The following is a 17,323-nucleotide window of genomic DNA, read 5'->3' on the forward strand; positions in this document are numbered from 1 at the left end:
GACAATGAACCAGCTCTGAAGCCAAACTCCAGAAGCGCTTGCATAAAAAAAACAAGAAACACACACGGAGTTAGGAATGTCCTGCTGCTCTGATTTTAATAATCCCACTTCCACCCCAGCCATGGGCATTTATTTGCCTGGTGCTGTGTCCTAGCCCGTGCCTCGGCACAGTTCTGCCACCCGGGCTGCAGCAAGGAGCAGGAAAGGGTTTGTGATCCAAGGAAAGTGCAGCGTCGTAGCTGAGGAGCCAAACACTTCCCAGCACCTGCCAGGGACCTCACCCGGGGTGGGCCCCAGGCACACTGATGTCCTCCTGCAAACCGCAAAGGCTGCAGCTATTGCAGCATGAGCTCCATGAGCAACAGCCTAAAGAAGCGCTGTGACGATGGCACGGCCACCTCAGCCCTCCAGGATGCGATTGATGAGCTTCATTTCCTCAGCCGTCATGGGGTTCAGGTTAAATCCCTTCAGCTCAGCTTTACCTAAGAGAACACACAGAAAAATCAGGATTTTGCTACAAAATATGTGAAACAGTCCGCATTAAACTCTAGTGGGGCTGCAGGGAGGGCAGGGACAGTCCCAGAAGCTGCTGTGGCTGTGGGGTCACCCTGGCGTGATGTGGAGCCTGTTTAGGGTGACAGCTGTGCACCAGGAGCCATACAACACTGCTGGAGCAGGGAAGGCATTGCAAAGCCAGTGGGAAAGCAGCTGCAGGAGCACACAGAGCTCAGGAGTTTCTGGACCCTCCTGACATGCGATGTCTGCTCCCAGATACCAAGAAGTATCTGGGAACAAGAACACAAGTGTTTACCTTGAGCTTCAAAGAGGCGGTTGACCTTCACACGCAGCTCTTTCCGGAGATTGTTTATCTCCTCATCCAGATGTTCCTGGTCTGAGACAAGCGGGACAGGAGTGAGGAGGACTGCAGGCTCTGGGGTGAAGTCTGAGTCTCCCACAGGACACTAGGCACAGGAGCCCAGGCCAGGGGGTGAGAGAGGGCTCTTCCCCAGCTACCTTGGGGTCCCACCTTGCCCTCCGCTGCCCATGGGACTGAGCCCCAGGCTGCTTCATGCCCGAATCTGCTTCCCATGGCACTGCCTGGGACAGCTGAGTGATGGCCAGAATCAGTTTGTGGCTGCTATTGAGAGGTTTCGGGCACTTGGAAGCTAGACAGAATCCTGTTTGTTTTTGTAAAACCTTATCGTTAAGAGTGCACGTCGGCAGAGCCTTCGGGGCAGCCTGCCTTACCCTTCTGCAGCATCTCCTTGGTCTGTGCTTTTGGGAGCTCGATGAACATGTTCCCGAAGCAGACCATGGCCTTGCCTGGGGGAGAGGGGGGAAAGGAAAGGGCTTTGTCACGGCAGCTTTTCTCCCCGGGCACTGCTGTCCCTCCGGCTCAGCGCCGGCTGAGGCAGCACCGAGGAGCCCAGCCCCACCGTCTGGCTCCGGGTCCTTCTGCAGCGCCCGCAAGGCCTCGCGGTTCCGGTTCCGCTTCACGTCCAGGTCCACGATCTGCAGCGGGAGAGAGGCTGTCGGTGGGGCCGGGGCCGGGACTGGGGGCCGGGGCCCGGGGCTGTGGGCCGGGGCTCGGGCTCGGGCTGGGGCCGCGGCCGGGACTGGGGGTTGCGGCCGGGACTGGGGGCTGTGGCCGCGGCCGGGGGCGGGAGGGCCGCCGGGGCCACCGCGAGCGACGCCGGGCCGGGCCGTACCTGCTGCCGTGCCGCCAGCACGTCCTCGGCCAGCTCCTCCACCTCGGCCAGGTAGCGCAGCACGAAGGCCGGGTCCCGCGCCATGGCGGGGCCGGAGCCTGGCCGCCGCTCGGGGCCGGGGCCGGTCCGGTGCCGCTCGGGGCCGGGCGCAGCTGCAGCCGCGCAGGCGGGTTCCGCGGCGGGAGGGTCCCGGTGGAAGCAGCGTCCCCTGGCGGCCGCCCCTGGGATCGCGGCCCCGCGCGGGGCATCGGGAAGCCCACGGGAGTGGGGGCGAGCCCGCTCTGGAAACACGCGTGGCCGGGCTCGTGGGAGGGAGGCGAGAGCAGGCGGGAGCAGGCGGGCGGCACCGCGAGGGGCAGCGATCACCGGGGCCCGGGAGGGCTCCGTGCCCGCGGGGACTCGCCGCCCGGCGGCAGGACGGGGCGCTGGCTGCGCCGAGTGGTGCTGAGCCCCGGCGGCGCGGGGAGCCAGCCCCAGCCCCACAGCCAGAGCCAGCCCCATCGCCAGCCCCGCTTCCCGCAGCCCGGAGAGCCCCCCCACACCCCTCCCGTGAATTATTTATCCCTGGCCGTATCCCACCCCCTCTCCCTGCTCCCCCCAGCACCGCGCCACTCTCGGCCCTTCCTCGATGCCGGGCACTGCTGCCATGCAGCTGGGCTCCCTGCAGCATCAGGTCGCCTTTCTGTCCCCTTCCCCGCCCCAGAACAGAATAAAAAGCACTAAACGCGCTGCGGGATTGGCTCAGATTCCATTTCATGAAGCTGGGTCGCTCGTCCCGAGCTCAGCGGAGGGGGGCTGCTGTCCCCGGGGGGGAGCCGGCTGCAGTCCCGGTGGTCACCCTCAGCCAGCCCCGATGCCCCCCAGTCTGCGCCGGGCAAAGACCAGCCCTGGGGATGCTCGGAGCAGCCACAAGGCACTGCCAGGGTACCACATCCATCCTCTGCCCTGAGTGATCCTGCCCATGGGCAGGGGGAAATACTGCACCTCAGAATGGCTTTTACCCCCCCCCTTCCCACCCCAGCCAGCCCATGAGCAAGAGGAGATGGAGAAGCAGTGTGGGAGGTGCAGGGAAACCCAGCGCTGGTGGCAGGGACGGGCAGACCCTCACCGTGTGAGCTCTGTGGTGGGAGAGGGGCCCCAGGGCCCCCCAGGGCCAGTGGCTAACAGGGGATGTGGGTTTTGTGTCCCCTGTCCCTGCTCTGGACAAAACCCCAGAGCAGCGCTGCTCCTCCCTGTGAAACTGCCCGGCTCCCGGCTCAGAGCCACTGGCCCTGCTGCTCCTCCAGTGCAGGCACCTCACGGGTGCTGGTTCTGCACCTGTTGCTTGCTGGTACAACGTGCCGCACGCTTTCCTGGGGTTCTGCATTCTCAAATTGCCCAGAAAACGTTGACCATCCTTCAGCGTGGCAGTGCCCAGCCAGCCCAGAGTTGTAACCTCCAGCTCACACGGTGCTGCCGGCTCCTGCCTGCTGCGGGTCCGGCCATGCCGTTTCCCTACCCAGGGAATGTGGTGCCGGACAGTCATGGAGAAGCGCTTCTCATCGACTGGCACCTCGGAGCCCTGAGGCCAGGGTGGAGGGTACTGCCTTGGCACCAGCCCCCCAGCTCCTCCCTGCTCTGGGGACCGCTGCCTGCTCTGCTGCTGTCACCAAGTGGGTGCTGACCCTCAGCAGTAGCTCTCGGCTTTCTGAATGTAGCCCTGTCCCCATGCGGCTGGTGCTGCCTCCCTGGCAATGCCATTCAGTGCTGCGTGATGACAGCGACGCTGTTGCTTCCCCATTGATGGTGGAGGGACCTTGGTGTCTTGGATTGGTGCTTTCACGGGAGGGAGCCCTGACAACCTGCCCAAGGCACTGAGTGTGGGCTGGGGGACAGGAAAAGCACCAGCTGGGCTGGGGAGACCTGGCCTGCTGGCTCATGCCCTTCACAGGACGCATCTTAGCAAGAAGCTCCCCAAAGGATGCATGGTGACACCCCCTCCAAGTGCTGTGGCACCTCTGGGCTGCTGGAGATGGGAGTGGCTGCACGGGGACCACAGGGGACAGCAACGGAGGGAGTCAGGCGGTGGCTGGCTGGTGGTCACCACACTTCTGTGGGCAAATAATCCCTTAAGGGAGATTACCCAGATCAGAAGATTACTGGCCCTAATCCCATAAGGTCATTTGTTACAGCTAACTGGGGAGACCTCCTCCGTCTGCGGCAGCATGTGCTAAAATAAGGTGGCTTCCAGGGGAGCAGTGGAAGTGAGTACTAATGCACAGCATCCTGGCTGTGCTGGGGGTGATTCACACTCAGGTTGGATTTTTTCCTGACATCAACCAAAAGAGGCAGCGGGATTGGGGCTGGATGCCAGTGCTGGAAAATGCTCCTTTTACAGTGAGGGTGGCTGGCTGGAGATCTACAGACTGGATCGGGGGCCAGCTGCCTCCCATCCATGGTCCCAGGGCTGGCTTCCAGAGTCCCAGTGGGACTTGGGCACAGGGGTCAGCTGCAGAGCGGGATGCAGGACATGGGATGCAGGATGTGGGTCTGCTTTTCTCCTGCAGCCTCACACCACAGCATCCACCACAGAGTGACTGGCTTCAGTTTTCTGCTGGGCACAAAGGCAGCATTTGATCCTTATTGCTCTGATGGAATCAGAAAAGAAAAGTGCCTGTGTCTCACGGTGTGTGCTGGGACCCCAACTAGAGCTGGCGCCACACTTACCTCCCAGAGGGACACATTTTTCAGAGCAGTGACAAAAGGCTCTGTGGGCAGTGAAAGCCCTAGCTGCCCTTCCTTCCACATGTGCATGGACACAGCTTCTGGAGACTGGGGTTTGCCTGCAGAGCTCGGAGCTGGAGGTGGTGCTTGGGAAGCATGGCCTGGCTGGGTAGTGATTGTCCCCTTCAATGGGCTGGAAACCTTCTCCCACCACCTACCGCAGCAGCCCACGCACTGCCCAGGGAGGCGAGGAGGAGGGAGGGCTTTCAAAGTCTGTGTGGGAGGGATGGGGATGGTAAGGGGATGGTAACGGGATAGGGATGGGGATGGGGTGGGGATGGGGATGGAGATGTGGACAGGCATAGGGATGAGATGGGGATGGGTTGCCCATGTCCTGGCAGCAGCAGAGGGAAGCACGGTGACCACCTGAGGTTGCCAATGACAGTGCGATGAAGGTAGGGTTTTGCCAGGGATGCTGGGCTGCGTGGAGGGGCAGGGGCCACTCTCTCAGGGAAGGGGGGCCCAGCTCAGCACAGGCCTGGGGGAAGCTGCAGCTGAGTCTGCTGCAGCAGGAGGAATCACAAAGCCACCAGCACCTGAAAAACATTCGCAGGGCAGCGAGCAGCGGCTGGTGCTGCACTCTGTGGGCCTCTCCCCAGCCAAGCTCTGAGCCCAGCTGCAAATCATGGATTTCTCCTCCTGGAGCCAGCGCCAGCGGCAGGCCTTTTCCTTGGAAGCTGGACACAGCCTGGGACCAGCGGTCTGTTTGGACCAGTTGCACGTTTATGTGTCCCCTGGGAACTGGGCAGTCGGAGGGAGCAGCTGCCTGCCCAGTGCTGAGGGCTGCTTTGCTTTCTGTGTACTTTGTTATGGAAAGAGCAGGGTTTGGTTTCAACATGTTCCTTTTTCTTCCTTGCAGCACTTTTATGTATGCAGCTAGAAACCCTCCCTGCCTGCTGACAGCTGCACAGGAAGGCTTCGGGGATGTTTATAGGTTTTTTTCTCTCTCATTTTTTCATGTGGCTGCCAGGGCCTGTTGTTAAGATAAATCAGACTTCAAACCACAATCCCCGTGTTTTCAGACTGTGGATCTTTAACTGCTGTTTCAGAGGGGGCATTTCAGGATCAGCGAAGGAAGGTAGGTCTGTCTCGTCCTGGTTTCCAGGTCCCCTCTCCCTGGTGCTGTGCCCACCATCGTGGCAGCACCGGCTCTGCTCCACGGCCCAGCCAGGACAGAGATTCCCCAGGGACCGAGCCCAGAGAGGGCTGGGGCTGGCCAGCCATCAGCAGGGGCTCTGGCCAGCAGAGCCTGTCTTCTGAAGGGACCCTGGCTCTGACCGGTGGTGGATGAAAGGTTTTCTTCAGGCTCTGGGATGCTGGGAGCATCCCCTCCCCCAGGCAGGCATTTGTCGAGGGGATCTGTCAGGAGTATCTCAAGGTTAGGTATTTAAGTCGCATTACCCATGCTAATACATGCAGCACCGAGAGCCTCGCTGAGGGACTGGCTCTGCTCCCTTGTGCTGACTAACGCCTTCTCCTGTCCCACTTGCTCCCCTCGGCTTTGTGCACCGGGAACCCAGACATACACTGGGTGCGTGCTGATCCCCCTTGCTGCTCTGCAAGGCAGAGTTTGGAAGTTGGCTGCGTTTCCTGGGATAAAACACGCTCCCCCTCGCTGCGTGCTGCAGCATGCTCGCCGTGGGCCAGGCTCCAGCCGTGGGCCAGGCTCCAGCCTCTCGTGGCTCCTCCGCAGGCAGGCATGCGGGGCTGAGCCCTGGGGGCTGAAATGCAGAGAGCCAGACCCTGTCCTCTGGTCTGGGGGCTGAGGCTGCCTTCACGAGGCAGCTGCCTGCATGTGATCACCCTCCCTGGAGGCATGCTGCAAAGGCGTAAAAAGCCCTTTCTCTCCCAGCAGCGCTGGGCACACCGGCACAGTGCTGCTCCTCACGTGAGCACGTGTCCTGTGAGGGCACCAGCCCCTGGCGCTGCCAGCTGGGCCAGGGCAGCCTGGCTCTGCCAGCCGTGCTGCACCCGAACTCTGGTGGGCAACACATAGAGGGGAGATGTGGCGGGGCAGAGCCAAGGAGTGGCCAAGCACAGCCGCACCCAAACCCTGGTGCCCACGGTCCCTGCAAAGCAGACCCCGGCGCTGGCGCAGCTGTGTGACCCTGCAGAGGCTTCCCCGGGGCTGGGACTCTCCCCCAGAGCAGGGCTCAGGTCCAGCCCAGCAGGTCCCGGCTGGGGCTCCCTCAGGCCACCTGTCGCAGGAGCCTGGTGGCCTGTGGCCCTGGCCCGGCCCTGGGGGAGCGGGAGCACCCGCAGCATCTGCAGCCCCCGGCCCACGGGGGGCTCATGTTGCCCGGGCCCGCTGCAGGGCTGGAGCCTTGCGTCGGGGCTGGCCGGGGCCGAGGAGTGACGCTCGGGGCCGGGGGAGCCCAGGACCGCCCTGCGGCTGCCCGGGGAGCCCCGGTTAGCCGGGTGGGGGGTGGTCGGGCGGCACGGCTGCTGCCCCGGGGGGTCCGCCGGGCCCGGGGCGGGGCGCGAAGGGGCACCCACCGGCATCGGGCAAGGGGCGGCGGGGAGCCCGGGGGCCGGGGCCGAGCGGGGGGAGCCGCTTGCCCCTGCCGGCAGGGGAGCGGGGATGCGCCCAGCGGCACCGCGCTCCCCCGGGACCCCGCGGCGGCAGCGGGGCGGGGCGGCTGCCCCCTCCGGCGGGGGCGGGCGGGGGCCGGGGGGACGAGCGGCGGGGCCGGCGGCGGGTGGCGGCCGGCGGGCGCGGGGCGAGGCCGGCAGGGGCGGGCGCTGCCGGGGCGGGCTCGGCGGCGCCGTCCTCCCTCCGGAAGTCTCTCCCGCTCCCTCCTTTCTCCTCCTCTCCCCCGACAACATGGCCGCGAAGTCGGACGGCGGCGGCGGCCCGGCCGTGCGGCTGGAGAGCCCGGAGGGCGGCGGCGGGAGGCAGGCGGGCGGCGCGGCCCCCCCGGCGCGGCGCTACCGGCTGCGGGACGGCTGCTGGGTGCTCTGCGCCCTCCTGGTGTGCTTCGCGGACGGCGCCTCGGACCTGTGGCTGGCGGCCCACTACTACGTGCGGGGGCAGCGGTGGTGGTTCGGGCTGACGCTGCTGTTCGTGCTGCTGCCCTCGCTGGTGGTGCAGCTGCTCAGCTTCAGGTGGTTCGTGTACGACTTCGCCGCCAGCACCAAGGACAGCGCCGGCAGCACCAAGGACAGCGCCCGCGGCCCCCGCGGCTGCTGCCGCCTCTGCGTCTGGCTGCTGCAGGGCCTCATCCACCTGCTGCAGCTGGGGCAGGTCTGGAGGTACGGGGGGACGGGGGGCTGGGGTACCATGGGGCCGGAATGGGGCTGCTGCAGGGCCTCATCCACCTGCTGCAGCTGGCGCAGGTCTGGAGGTACAGGGAGGATGGGGGGGTTGTGGGTGGACAGTAGAGACCAGGATGGGGTTGTTGCGGGGCCTCATCCACGTGCTGAAGCTGGGATGGGTCTGGAGGTATGGGGCTATGGGACGACAGGGGGTGTGAGGGTACCAGGGAGCCAGGATGGAGCTGTTGTGTGGCCTTATCCACATTCTGAAACTGAGGTGGGTGTGAAGGTATGGGTGGCTACAAGGGACACAGAGACAGGATGGGGAAGACAAGGAGCCAGGATGGGACTGAGTGAGGCTGCTGTGGGGCCTCATCTATTTGCTGCAGCTGAGGCAGGTCTTGAGGTACACAGGGACAGGGGCATGGGGGTGCCAGGGTTACCAGGGGGCCAGGATAGAACTACTGTGGGGCCTCATCCCCCTGTGGCAGCCAGGGCAGGTCCAGAGGCACAGGGGTCATGGAACCAGGCTGAGGCTGGAGGGAGTGGCAAGGTGCAGCAAGGGACATGGGTGGGGATAACAGAATGCAGCATGGAGGACACAGGTGGGGACAGCAGGGCATGGGGGGGACATGGGTGGGGATGGCGAGGTGCAGCAGGGGCCCAGGCAGCTGGGGAGGGCATGGGGGTCAATCCCTTTGCAGCCACAGCAGGATGAATGGCAGAGGAGAGGCCCAGCAGAGCCTGACTGTGGGTGCAGGTGGGCACGGGCAGGAGCTGTGGGTACAGGTGGGAGCTGGTATGAGGAGCTGGCAGCCCAGCTGAGTGGCACAGACTGGCCAGACGGTGCTGGGCCTGCTGGGGAGCCTGCCTGGCCATAGCAGCCGAGTCCCAGGGAGTGTGAAATGCTTCTGCCAGGCCCCAAATGCCCTGGGCTCGCATCCTCATCCCAGACATCTCTCCGTACTCCAGCCTGGAGCTCGCTGTGGTCTGTGGGATCGTGGGTGAGGAGGTGCTGTTTGTCCCCAGCCTACCCAGGCTCTGATGCCTGACCCTTCCTGGGCCCAGGGAAAGGCAGGCTATGCGGGCAGGGCAGCAGCTTGGCAGGTGGGAGCAAGCTCAGGGCCCTTTGCCTGCATCTCCACAGACCCTCCAGAAGCATGAGCTGACGGTTTTTTGGCATCTTCCTCCCCTGTGCTGTGGAGCCGGCCCTGCTCCCTCCCAGCTCCGCTGAGCTCTGGGCGCTGGGGAAGAGCTGTGGCTCTGGCACCGAGCTGCTTCCCAGGGAGGTTGGTGCTGGGAGGGCAGCGGAGACAATGGCAAATTCCTGGAACAATGCAGGGAGCGGGCAGTGCTCCCGGCTCGGGTTTCTGTGCTGTTTCCCCTCCTGAGCTACTGTAGTACAGAGGCTCCTCCACTCCCTGTTGTCTGCATGCATTTCTTCTGCTGCTGCTTTTCCTGGGATGCTCCTGGGATCTCTAACTGTTTCACAGGGCAGCGTGCACCGTGCTAGAGGGGCTCCTGCCCCTTCCCTCATCAACAGAACTCCTGTTCCTCCCTGATCCCACCCATCCCCATGGGAGCTCTTGGGGTATGCTGGCTGCAGGTGCGTGCAAACCCTGTCAGTGTGCTGGAGGAGCTGGTGAAGGAGAGGATGGGAGTTCTATGGCCCACCAGCCGCTAAGCCTGTCTGCAGGCAGCCTTGGCCCCAGCACCCTGGGGGCAATTACCTGATCCTGGCCCGAGCCAGGTCTGGGCTGCAGGCAGGGGCTTTGCTCCCGGTGGTGTCAGCCACAGTCTCCTGATCTGCTGCACCATGGAGGCTCTTAAGCTAATTAAAATGGTAACTCTCAGCACTGACCCTCCAGGACATGTTGGTCTCAAGCTGCAGCTGAGGCTCTTTCTAATCTCAGGATTTGGGATTAGCTCGGGTGACCAGTTAAATGCAGTTTGCTAAACCCATTAGTGAGGTTGGATCCGGTGCAGGTGCATGTGGCAGTTAAAGAAGTGTTGAATAAATGCTGCATGTGAAGGGAAGGCTTTTCCCTGGCCAGGGCACTGTAGCCCTTGCCAAACATCTCCCCTTTCCCCAATTTACCTGCCTCCTCCCTGCCTTGCGATCACCTCAGCAGGTCTCACCCCTAACAAATCCATCGCTGTGCAGCTCTGAGCCCCAGCTGTGGCAAAGACCCCCAAATCCTCACAAAAGTACAGCTGCTTTCCAGCTGCAAAGGCAGCTCCTAGCACTAACTCTGAGATTATCCCAAATTACAGCTGCTGTGAGAAGCTGCTGAAGTTAGTTGTCATCAGCATGTTCATGATGCACATGCAAATACTCTGCCATGGATGCTCTCTGGAGACCGTGCCAGTTGCATGACCATGTGCTCGTGTAAGCATGTGCCCATCCCCCAGCCGGGCCCACACCACGGGTGCGCTTGTGGGCTGCTGCTTGGATGCTTTTGCAGCCTGGGAATTGTTATCCAATCTGCTCGCAAAAAAGTCACCAACTTTTTCACCAAAGAAACACCGAAGGGAAGGGATGCTGTGCACGCCACACATGCCTCCCACCTGGCAGTGTGCCAGGGGTCCCCTGCCACCTCCATGGGCTGGCAGCTGGCTGGTGTGTCTCTGTGGGTCCCTTTGCACTGGGGACAGCCCTGCCTGTGCCCGTTGTGTCCCTGTGTCTGCTTTAGCCCGGGGTCACACCTGGTTTGGCTGCCTGGGGTGGTCACCGGGGCCAGACCTGTGGTGCCTTCTCTATGTGCAGGTCCTCCCCAAAAACCCCTCATCAGCCCATGTCCCCCCATCCTCTGTTGGCTTGGGAACTTGGTGCCACCCCTTGGTCCTGATGCCAGTCTGGTGGCAGCCCTGTCGGGCACAGACACCCTTGGCAGCTCCCTGGGTGGGCTTATGAAGGGTGGCAAAGCTGGGACCCACAGGTTTCCCCCCTGCCAACACCTCTGCCTGCTCGGGGGCAGGACCCCTCTTGGCCCTGGGAGTACCTGACTTTGGGGTGTCAGCTTGTCCTGCTGCAGCACCCAGCACAGGGGTCAGGCCTGGTGTGCAGGACAAGGGGCTTTTTAGGGCTGGACTGAGCCTTTCCCTGAGCACAAGCAGCCTCGTCTGCCCCCGTCCACCCCAGGGGACCCAGAGCATGTCGGGGTATGGGAACAGTGGGACACAGGGACTTTCATCGGCGCGGGTACCAGCCCAGCTGGGTGCATGTGCAGCTTTCCCTGGTGACTTGACTTGGTGGGATGTGTAAGGGATTAAAATGGCTGCAACAGGGAAGCAATTTTCTCCTTGTTTAAATAAAGGATTAAGGGATGATATCCCAAATTACCTTCTAGGAAAATCGCACTCTGTATCGCTCACTCTTAGACCAGGGGGTCCCTCGTCCTTTTCCATCAGAGAATGATGATTAGCAGGTTTGGTTAAGACCAGAGCTGAGCTTTTCTCCTCACACTTCTTTTTTTCCAACACTTGAAAACTGGGGTCAGTAGTAGGGGGCAAATGGTGACGCTGGTGGCAAACCCAGCTGTGGCGGCACTCTGGCAAAACTGGTGCCTGCCCGAGCCCACCACCTTCCCGCTGCAGGGATTTCATTGGATTACTCATTGTAATACAAAGGAGGGAGCAATTAGCCCTGAGAGCTCTCGTGGTAGGTTTCTGCCTCATCATCGTTTTTTTTTTAAATTAAATGATTTTTTTTCAAGTGATTGATTCTCTATTTCCCATGCAGCTGCCGCGGCACTGGGTTGGTAAGCGCCCGCCGTGCACTGTCAGCGTGGGGAGGTTTCTCTGGGCTGAAACACCACAGGATGATCAAATGCATAACAAATAAGAATCAACATTTCATTCTGGCAAGTTGATGGGAGATGAAATCTTGTTTTAATGAGATCTATGGAGCCGATGGGAAGACGGGAGGATGATTGTGCCCTCTCCAAAAGCTGGGGGAGGCCACAGGTCACTTGTTGAGCGGCTGAGGAGCCAGGGACGGCACAGCTCTGGCGTCTGTGCTTGGGGGGCTGCTGTGCACCGCAGACAGCAGGATCACAGTGCTGATGAGCCCAATTAGTGAGGCTGATTACCGGGAGGGGATGAGGTTGCCAGCGCCTGTGCCTCATCTCTGTGTGTGCCCTGGGACCAGCTGTGGTGCCCTGCAGCATCCTGGGCTCTGCATTGCTTCTTCTGTTGCGTTCCCCTATGCCGTGCCCTCCGTCCCCAGGCCCCCCTGGTTTGCACCCTGCCAGCGAGGGGTGGTCCATCCCCGTGCCCTTCTGTGGGTCTGGGAGCAGTGGCTGGAGGGGAGAGGGGTTGGGGGGCAGTGGCTGCGGCGGTGCCACAGTGGCAGTGCTGGCTTGGCTGGCCACGAGCAGGTGGCACTGGGGTGCGAATCTGTGTTGGGAGCCAGGCGGCTGCAGCCTCTCCTCCCAAGCAGCAAGGCATGGGCAGCAGCAAAGTCTAAAATTAGCTGCGCCCCCCCCCCGAGGTGAAGGTTAAAGCGTCATTTTGATACCAGCACAAAGAAGCTGGTGGGGGCCAGGAGCGGGGCTGTGGGCTGGCCCCTGTGGCCATCAGCACCTGCTGAAACTGGGACGGAACTACTAAAATTGTGTGATTTGCTGACATCAATGTCTTGCCCAGTCACCAGCTCTTGGCAGGGCTTTTTGGGGCTCCCGGCAGTGCGGTGGGAGAGGATGGGGCAGGCGGTGATGGGGCTGCCAGGGCATCGAGTGGCCTCGCTGGGGAGGACCATGGGAGCCCCATGGGACCAGCGTACCCACCCTGCCCTCCCACACACTGAGGGAGCTGGCAGGGCTGCCCGGGGTGAGAGCAGATGGCAGTGGGGTGGCACAGGGGCCTCGGTGGCCCCTGCTGATGGCCCTCACTGTGGTCTCAGGGCTGTTCAGCCCAGGGGAGGGAGCACCCAGCCGCCTCTGCAGCGGGAGCAGGGCCAGCTCCTGCCTCCTCCCGCTGACGGATGAGCTGAAAGTGCTGGGATCAGGGGTTCTCCTGCGCTCCGGGCTAGTGGATCCGTCTGGCAGCGCTTTCTGGAGCTGATGGAGAGGCTGTCGCTCTGCGTGAGGGTTTTACTCGGCTGAGAGGAAGCTTTATGGCCCATTGTCCTCCCCGTCATCGTTCTTTCTTCCTCTTCCTCCAGCTTCCCCCTTCCCTGAGGCAGCAGAGCCACTGGCCCATGGTGCAGGCAGGGCTGCCCGGGGATGCCCTGCCCATCCGGCCCCATGTCCCCTCCTGTGGTGCCCGGATCTGGCCCTGTGCCACAGGGAGGGGTCCCTGGTGACAGTGACTCAGGCAGTGCGTGCATTGGTGCCACGCACACCTCCGCTGACCCCCGGCCGACGACCAGATGGCCGGGGCTGGCATGTACCTATACCTGCAGCCCTGCCAAGAGCCAAGGCAATGCCGGCACAAGCGGCCGGGTGCTTCCCGTAGGCAGCGCGGCACGACCAGCTGGTCCTGGCCAGGGCAGGCAGGCAGGATGGGCTCCACGCCAGGTGGGACCAAAATATCCCCTTTGAGAAGCAGCCGGCTGTGGTGCTGGGCTGGGGCCAGAGTACCGAAATCCACCGGTGACCGGAGAACGGGGCTGTGGGCAGGATCCCTGGCTGCAGGAGCAGCCAGACTCTGCGGGGAGGGCCCAGGGGCAACACTGGGGGTGGAGGAGTGGGGTGGTGGCTGGTGGGTGCTGTGATGGCTGGATGGGCAGTGGGGTGGTGGCCAGGTGAGCCATGGGGCAGCAGGGTGCTGAGCTGACTTTGCACAAGCTGCCCCTTCCCAGTATCTCGGGGCCCTGGGGAGGGACAGGGACGTGCTCAGCATCGCTGCTGCCCTGCAGCCCTCTGCACCCCCAGCACGGGGGGTTTTCCATCGTCCCAAATCAGGGGGGAAGTGCTTGCTGGAGCGGGTTGGTGGTGGTGATGGGGCATGCCTGGCATGGGCAGGAGGAGGCAAGCTCGGCTGCCTGGGCGGTGGTGGTGCATCTCACCCTCCCACCCTCCTTGCGCAGGTACCTCCGCACACTGTACCTGGGGCTGCAGAGCCGCTGGCAGGCTGAGCACCGCCGCCGCCACTTCTACTGGCGGATGATGTTTGAAAGCGCAGATATCAGCATGCTGCGGCTGCTGGAGACCTTCCTGAAGAGCGCACCCCAGCTTGTGCTGCAGCTCAGCATCATGGTGCAGCAGAACAGCATCGAGCCACTGCAGGGTAAGGGGCACGGCCCAGGATGGGGGCGGCTGGAGGGGGGACCCCAGGCTGCTGCAGGCTGTCATTGCTCCTTCCCGCTTTGTGCCCGCAGGGCTCTCGGCCTCAGCCTCACTGGTCTCCCTGGCATGGATGATCGCCTCCTACCAGAAAGTGCTGCGGGACTCGCGGGAGGACAAGATGCCCATGTCCTACAAGGGGGCTGTGGTGCAGATCCTGTGGCACCTCTTCACCATCGCCGCCCGTGCCATCGCCTTCGCCCTCTTTGCCTCTGTGTTCCAGCTCTACTTTGGCATCTTCATCGTCACCCACTGGTGCATCATGACCTTCTGGATCATCCAGGGTGAGACGGACTTCTGCATGTCCAAGTGGGAGGAGATCATCTACAACATGGTGGTGGGCATAATCTACATCTTCTGCTGGTTCAACGTCAAGGAGGGACGGAGCCGCTATCGTATGTGCATCTACTACATGATCACACTGTCGGAGAACGCTGCCCTCACTATCCTCTGGTTCCTCTACTACGACCGCAAGACCACCTCTGACTTCGACGCCTTAATCCTCGTCTGTGTGGTCAGCTCCAGCTTTGCCCTTGGCATCTTCTTCATGTTCATCTACTACTGCCTCTTGCACCCCAACGGCCCTATGTTTAGCCCCCACGCTGGGGGCTGCATTTTCCGGCAGCGACCAGCCCCAGCACCGGGGTCCCCTGCGGACGCTGTCACCAGCCCCCCCCGCTCGCTGCCGCGGACTACAGGGGGGGAGCGGGATGGGGCACCGGGGGAGCGGGACAGCTGTGTGCCCGTTTTCCAGGTGAGACCCTGCGCCCCGCCGGCACCGGCCGCCCGTGCCCCGCGGACAGAGGGGCCTGTCATCCGCATTGACCTGCCCAGAAAGAAGTACCCAGCCTGGGATGCCCACTTCATCGACCGGCGCCTGCGGAAGACCATCCTGGCACTGGAGTACGCATCGCCCACCACCCCACGCCTGCAGTACCGCACCCCTGGTGCCCCCCAGGAGGTGCTGGAGTATGAGACCACTGTGTAGGGTGGGGGGCACAGGGCCGCAGTGGGGGCCTCCTGGTGCCATCCTGGCCACCCTACATCTTTGCAGCCGTTTGCCTTTCTGTTGGGTTTGCCGGCCCTCCTGTGCTGCCACGCTGAGCGCCCCGCGGGCGGGGGCCGGGGAGGTCTCTTGGTGCTATCCCCCCTGTGCCACCCTCCCACCGCCAAGACCCCTGTCCTACCCTACGGCAACTGCCCCAGCTCCCCCCAGGGCTTGTCCTTGCCAAAATACCTCACCGGTGCCTGAGCCCAGGGTGGTGAGTGCTGTGGCCCCGCAGTGCTTGACCATGTCAGTGGTGCAGGATGGGGATGGGGCACCCAGGGCTGGGGGCTGGCAGCTGCGAGGGGCTTGGGGCACAGTGGGGCAGAGTGGGGCACGGTGCACTCCAGGTGGGCAGCACACAGGCACATGGGTGCCTGTGCCATGGCAGGGCTGTGGGGCTGGAGCACGGCTGCACCAGGGTGTGCGTGGGGCTCATAATTCCCAGGGAGCTTGGGCAGGGGACAGCCGAGGTCGGGCCAGCCCCCGCCGTGCCTCCCACTTCCCCCACACTCTGCAGTGCTGGCACCGGGGGAGCCCCTTCCTCTCCATCCTCGGTCCCCCTGGCTCAGGGTTGAGCCATGTCCCCCAACCCCACGGGGTCCCCACTCCCCTGTGGGGTGCACACTCTGCCCAGGGGGCTGTCATGGGTGGGCATGGACCCTGCTCCCCCCCAGCTCTGAGCTGGGCCCCTGGCTCCAGCTGGGATGGCTGTACCCCATCATCCCCCCAGTCCCCACAGGAACGCTTCATCTCATCGGATTTGTTTTCACCTGAGTGGTGACATTTTGTGTGACATTTTCTACCTCCACTGTAGCTGGGGGTGGTGGTGAGGTGGGGGTGGGGAGCAGGGCCTGGATGGCACTGCTGAGGGCGGGGGGGGGAGCCTGCCAGTGTTCCCAGGGCCCCCCAAGGCAGGATTCACCCCCAGCCGTTCTCCCCTCCCAGGTTTGGCATCGCTTCCCATTTGGGAGCGTTTCCATTCACACCCCCCCCGCCACCGGCATCATCCCCCTCCAGCTCCCCAGTACAGTATAAACCTGAACTGGGATCCTGCCTCCCCCCGGCCTGCCCCTGCCTGCCCCAAGAGCGGGGCTGCTCCAGGCTCCAGGTCTGAATGTGTCCCTGGTCCTGCGCGGATCTGTCGGCGTGCCAGCGCCCGAAGGGCTGTGCTGAATGTACCCCGTGTGCCCTGGGGCCAGGCATGTCCCGGGGAGGTGCGTGTGTGAACACGTGTGTGTGTGCATGTGTGTGCAGGGGGTTCACAGGGCTGGGGAGCTGCTGCACCCCTCAGCCATGCACCACCCCAGTCCCTCACCCCCTGTGCCCATGGCCCCTGTGCCTTCCCCGAGCCCCCTGTTCCCCCCCAACAGCCCCACGGGGTCCTGGATCTGGCTGCCCTGTGCCGTGGTGCCGAGTCCTGCCTTGGGCTGGGGGGTGTGGGCAGCTGTGCCAGCCCCGCCGTGCCATCAGGCACCATGCGAGGCACGGCAGCAGGCACGGCAGAAAGCACGGCAGCAGGCACCGCGGCAGGGATGGCAGTGGGAAAGCTGGGGGGTGGGGGGGGCTGGCTGCCACCCACTGTGCCGGGCATGGAGACCCCGAGGGATGGTGTGGGTGCCTGGCCCGGTGAGTGGCGGCGGCATCACGTTACTTTTGTTTCCCATTTCTTTGTAGCTGGAAGGCCGAGGTGACAGCAGGCTGGGGTGGTCAGTTGCTGGGGTCACTGGTGCTAACTGGTGCTAACTGGAAGCCTTGGAAACCCTTCTGGAGGAGGGTGCAGAGCATGTCTGGGGCTGGGCAATGGGCTGGGCCTCCCCACAACCTGCATCCCTCCTTCACCACCAGTAATGGGCAGACCACGGCGGTGGGTGCTGGTGGTGCCAGGGGCAGCACCAGGCACCGGGCGGCTCTGCAGAGGGGTCTCTTTTCCTCAGGGAAGGCCAGGGGCAGTGGCTGGGGTGGGGACTCACCCCCATAGGAGTCAAGCGGCATCACCACAGCCCCAAGGCAGTGCCCAGGATGGTGGCCCCTTGCCATGTCCCACTCACGGAGCTGGGAAGCCACCGGAATGGGGATGAGTCACGTAGGGACTGGGTGACACCACAGGGCAGCTCCTCTGGACCCTTCTGCCCCAGCCCCTCTCCCCGTCCACCTGAGGAGCTGCATTTGGTGCCATCTGCACCCCCTATACCCTTCACCCCAGGGGTTTGTGTGGGGACCCCAGGGCCATGCCAGCAGGACAGAGGGACACTTTTCTATGC

General features: G+C 63.3%; 3 protein-coding genes across 3 annotated transcripts in view; 1 reads left to right on the forward strand and 2 right to left on the reverse strand.

Moving 5' to 3' along the window:
- BCL2L1 (BCL2 like 1) overlaps window positions 1-17,323 on the reverse strand; it is a 198,280-nt gene that overhangs the window by 83,758 nt on the left and 97,199 nt on the right. The window lies entirely within an intron of this gene.
- PDRG1 (p53 and DNA damage regulated 1) lies at window positions 71-2,378 on the reverse strand. Its single transcript, XM_056354130.1, has 5 exons — window positions 1,710-2,378; window positions 1,437-1,512; window positions 1,249-1,323; window positions 812-892; window positions 71-482 (listed from the first exon to the last, which is right to left on the reverse strand). Exons 1-5 carry the CDS (start codon window positions 2,208-2,210, stop codon window positions 400-402), a joined length of 816 nt encoding a protein of 271 aa, XP_056210105.1. The 5' UTR covers window positions 2,211-2,378; the 3' UTR covers window positions 71-399.
- Window positions 7,297-15,334, forward strand: XKR7 (XK related 7). The gene is made up of 3 exons (XM_056354134.1): window positions 7,297-7,724; window positions 13,759-13,958; window positions 14,050-15,334. Exons 1-3 carry the CDS (start codon window positions 7,297-7,299, stop codon window positions 15,000-15,002), a joined length of 1,581 nt encoding a protein of 526 aa, XP_056210109.1. The 3' UTR covers window positions 15,003-15,334.

Source organism: Falco biarmicus, chromosome 10 (genome assembly GCF_023638135.1).
Source record: "Falco biarmicus isolate bFalBia1 chromosome 10, bFalBia1.pri, whole genome shotgun sequence".
Lineage (NCBI taxonomy): Eukaryota > Metazoa > Chordata > Aves > Falconiformes > Falconidae > Falco > Falco biarmicus.

Excerpts from the sequence above, each read along its gene's own strand:
- PDRG1 (XM_056354130.1), bottom strand. The coding sequence starts at position 2,210 with ATGGGGCTGGCTCTGGCTGTGGGGCTGGGGCTGGCTCCCCGCGCCGCC. Across the intron at positions 1,513-1,709 it reads TGCTGGCGGCACGGCAGCAG|ATCGTGGACCTGGACGTGAA; the intron begins GTACGGCCCGGC and ends CTCCCGCTGCAG. Across the intron at positions 893-1,248 it reads CAAGGAGATGCTGCAGAAGG|ACCAGGAACATCTGGATGAG; the intron begins GTAAGGCAGGCT and ends CGCTTGTCTCAG.
- XKR7 (XM_056354134.1), top strand. The coding sequence starts at position 7,297 with ATGGCCGCGAAGTCGGACGGCGGCGGCGGCCCGGCCGTGCGGCTGGAG. Across the intron at positions 7,725-13,758 it reads CAGCTGGGGCAGGTCTGGAG|GTACCTCCGCACACTGTACC; the intron begins GTACGGGGGGAC and ends CTCCTTGCGCAG. Across the intron at positions 13,959-14,049 it reads CAGCATCGAGCCACTGCAGG|GGCTCTCGGCCTCAGCCTCA; the intron begins GTAAGGGGCACG and ends TTGTGCCCGCAG.